This window comes from Babesia bigemina, scaffold Bbigscaff_72698 (genome assembly GCF_000981445.1).
Source record: "Babesia bigemina genome assembly Bbig001, scaffold Bbigscaff_72698".
Taxonomy (NCBI): Eukaryota; Apicomplexa; class Aconoidasida; order Piroplasmida; family Babesiidae; genus Babesia; species Babesia bigemina.
The window spans coordinates 1-3,593 of NW_012237246.1; the positions used below are offsets into that span (position 1 = coordinate 1).

At 48.8% G+C, this 3,593-nt stretch overlaps 1 protein-coding gene across 1 annotated transcript; it reads left to right on the forward strand.

The window, feature by feature from the left end:
• Positions 1 to 223: 223 nt before the first annotated feature.
• Positions 224 to 3,136, forward strand: BBBOND_0004090 (hypothetical protein, conserved; the record flags this gene model as incomplete). The annotated part of the gene is made up of 1 exon (XM_012915242.1): positions 224 to 3,136. One exon carries the CDS (start codon positions 224 to 226, stop codon positions 3,134 to 3,136), a length of 2,913 nt encoding a protein of 970 aa, XP_012770696.1.
• Positions 3,137 to 3,593: the final 457 nt, after the last annotated feature.

The window sequence follows — 3,593 nt, forward strand, 5'->3', positions numbered from 1 at the left end:
TGACTTGATTCGCCTGGCCGTTTAGACTGCGGATTGCACAGATTGGAACGAATCAAATGTAAATCCCGTTCAGAGTCTACCATTATTAGAGAGAGCGTCATGCAGATACTACGTTACTTGAGAGGCGTTCGCACGCTCGGAATCTACATTCGCTTGACACTACTAAAAGGGGATTTGAGGAGAAATTACTTTGCAGGTTCAATCGTTCTTCGCTGAGCAGAAAATGGCAGACTTAGCAGGTCTACAAAAATTAATTGACAGGCAAATGAAAAACATCAAACGCATCATCGGAAAACACCTGTCCACCGACCTAAAAGGCTTCCTGAAAACACTTCAATGCGGATCCATTAAAGTTACTACAAATAAAAATATCAAGCTACTCACTGACCTCGCATCTGCAATCTCTCGGTCACCCGCCCACAATCCCTCCCATCTCAAACATCTCGCCGAGGCCTTCCACGACTTCTGCCAGCCCCTCCACACTTACCTCCTCGGAGAGATCACACGAGCCAACCTAAACAATTCCGGCACCACCCCCAATTACTCCGCCCGTCTAAAAAGTATTTTCACCGCCTTTTCCACCCTCCTCCCCCATCTCAGAGAGGCAAACAAGTACGACCACCGGGTCCCCTCCATGCTGTCCAACCTCCGCGACGCTCTCACAGTCCTCAAGCCTGACGGCTTTTCCACGCCGAACAGTTCCACACTGGACTGCATCACGAGCGGGCTCACGAAATTCGCGGATGAGCTGGACAAGGCGTACATATCGGTGTATGATGGGCAGGGGTTTGAGGGTAAGGTTGTAGAGGAGACGGGTACCGTAGAGGTTTACACCACCGGAGTGTATCCGGTATATCTATCGACCGAGTACGGAAAGAAGTGCGCCAAGGTGTTTTGCACGGCGCTCGAAATACTGTTCCACGATCTATCTGAGTTGAGGGAGGAATGCAAACGCGATTGGAAGGATCTGAACATTTGTATGCACCCCGGTGAGGACATTGAAAATGGCCTAGCCTCATACCTGAAAAACTGTGGTTACGGAGTGCCAAGCAAGCAAGGCGTGCAGGACGGGGAGTTGAGGTACGGAGAAAGTTGGACTGGTGAGAGTATACGTGCAACTCTGCTCATCAAGCAACATGACGCTACTCTAACGCGTACAGCATTTAGACTTGTCTACGACACTGACGACAAGGATGACGAGCAAAGCGCACCAACGCATAGTGTCCTTAAGCAGCTCATCGACTATCTTATACGCTTCTACCAAGTTTGTCACCACGACACCGCTACTTCAACCAAATATCCTTCCAATGTCTACCAAATGTTAACGTGGCTTAGTGGCCTACCTCACAGTACCGTATATGACAAATTGTACCTTAATGGATTCGCTGAACTGTTCGAGAAAAAGGATAACCAAGGGGAGAACAGTGACGGAGGCATCACGTTCGAAATCGGAGGTGACGGAAGCGACGGATCTTCTATCGCTGTTAGCACCAAAGAGGACAATAAGTTGGAAGCATATCCTGTATCCATTACACCCGCAGGTCTTTCAGACATCCTCACAGCAGTATGCTCCGGCGCCCACGACGTACTTACCAGCGTACTTGGACACGGTCACGCGGGTGGTCGTTATGCCTGTGACTTTAACACTAACCCCGATAAATTCTCGTACCCCGCCGACATGGTAACGTTAGCATGTTGGCTGTATGATATCCTCAGACGCGTACACCATCAGCTCTATTTCTTGTACCAGCAGTGTTATCACAACACTGAACGCAACGGGTGGGCTGAGTGCTATTATGGCCGGTACGTCGCTGGATCATCGTGGCAGTGCAACAGGATGCAGTGCCCTGACCAAACATGTGAGCAAAAGTGTAAGCAAACATGTAACCAAATACACAACCAAAAGGGTGACCAACACCCTAACTGCGGACTAAAGTCGCCGCTTCAATCTTTCTTAGAAGATGGTTTACAAGGGTTCTTACCGCATAACGTCAAGTTTGAAAGGGGGAAAATGGAATGTTCAGTTAAAGGTCATTTCAATTTGCCGTGTAAAACGCCCATGGGTTTCGGAAATATAAGCGACCTGGCGTCACATACGCAGCGAGGCAGGCATATCTACGAAGCGCTTAAGAGACTCTGCGGAGATGAAAGGTCTCCTCTCCCCAAGCTCTGCGGCCAACTGAGCTGTCTTTTGCCAAGCGCTCCCAAGACGCTTGACGACATGTTCGGTTTCTATTACCGATTGCTCAGAGGGTGGAATAGTAATTACCCTAGGCGCCAGGAGCACAGAGAGACAGCTTTAGAAGGTGCTGTCAAAGATGCCAATTTCGGGAATGAAGAAACCAAGCTGGACGTCACTACAATATTTAAAAAGAACGATCATGGCTCGAAGGAAAATATGACGCATCTCACCGGAGATCTCTATGCTCTTGTCGACTGTAACGGCATGACATCATCTGCTCCATCCCATCCATGTGGCCGCTATATGCGACCGATTTGTCATGACATGTGCGGTACCTTTACAAAAGAGAACGCCGACAAATATTTGTCGTGGATTGTTTACTGCACCGAGACGTTCCTTCAGTTGTTGAAACAGCTGTACGAAGAATGTGCCAAAAATTGTGACGGGGAGAGACCTAAGTGCCGTGTCAGTAAATGTAGGAATGGGTGCAAAGCCTACAACCTCCCCGCAGCTGACGGCTCCACTCACATAGAATCCTGCAATTCAATTGTAAATTGCAAGTTCATGCGTCCCACATTCTACAAATATGGCTTGGTACTTGGAGATTGCAGAAGTCTATCTGCCAAGACGACAAAGCGCACGTGCAAAGATTTGTGTATTGTATTGAAGAGCGTGACTAACGAAATAGAAGTGGATGGACATCCGCTTGCCAAATTGGTCCATGTTACTATTCCCCAATTCATCTTCACCATACGCGCCCCCTTCATCTGGCTCAACGTCGCGCTCTGGCTCCTCTCTCTCCTCTACCTCACCCACATCATGGTCATCCGCCTCGACCTCCTCCACATCAAGTCACACTTACACTCACCCTCATCACATCGCATAGCTGCTCAATCACTACTCGCCGCTGCACGTGTTAACAAGCTTAACAGAGTGTTTTACCTGCAACCATAATCGTACTCACGTGTTCAATATCTACACTCACCTAGCATCACCTACTCACCTAACTTATGAATTGTGCTTTAATCTGTTGCATCACTCATTAATCGTTGTATGTGGTTGTGTAATAGTTAACTAAAGTGTTGACCAATGTGCTGCCCAATGCTGTAACTAAGGTGCTGACCAATGCCATGACCAACGTGCTGACCAAAGTGCTGACCAAGGTGCTGACCAAGGTGCTGACCAACGTGTTGACCAAAGTGGTGACCAACGTGCTGACCAAGGTGCTGACCAAAGTGGTGACCAAAGTGGTGACCAACGTGTTGACCAAGTTGATGGTCACGGCAGCGATGACATGGTCACGGCAGCGATGACATGGTCACGGCAGCGATGACATGGTCACGGCAGCGATGACATGGTCACGGCAGCGATGACAGTTGATGGTTACGGCAGCGATGACAGTTGATGGTCA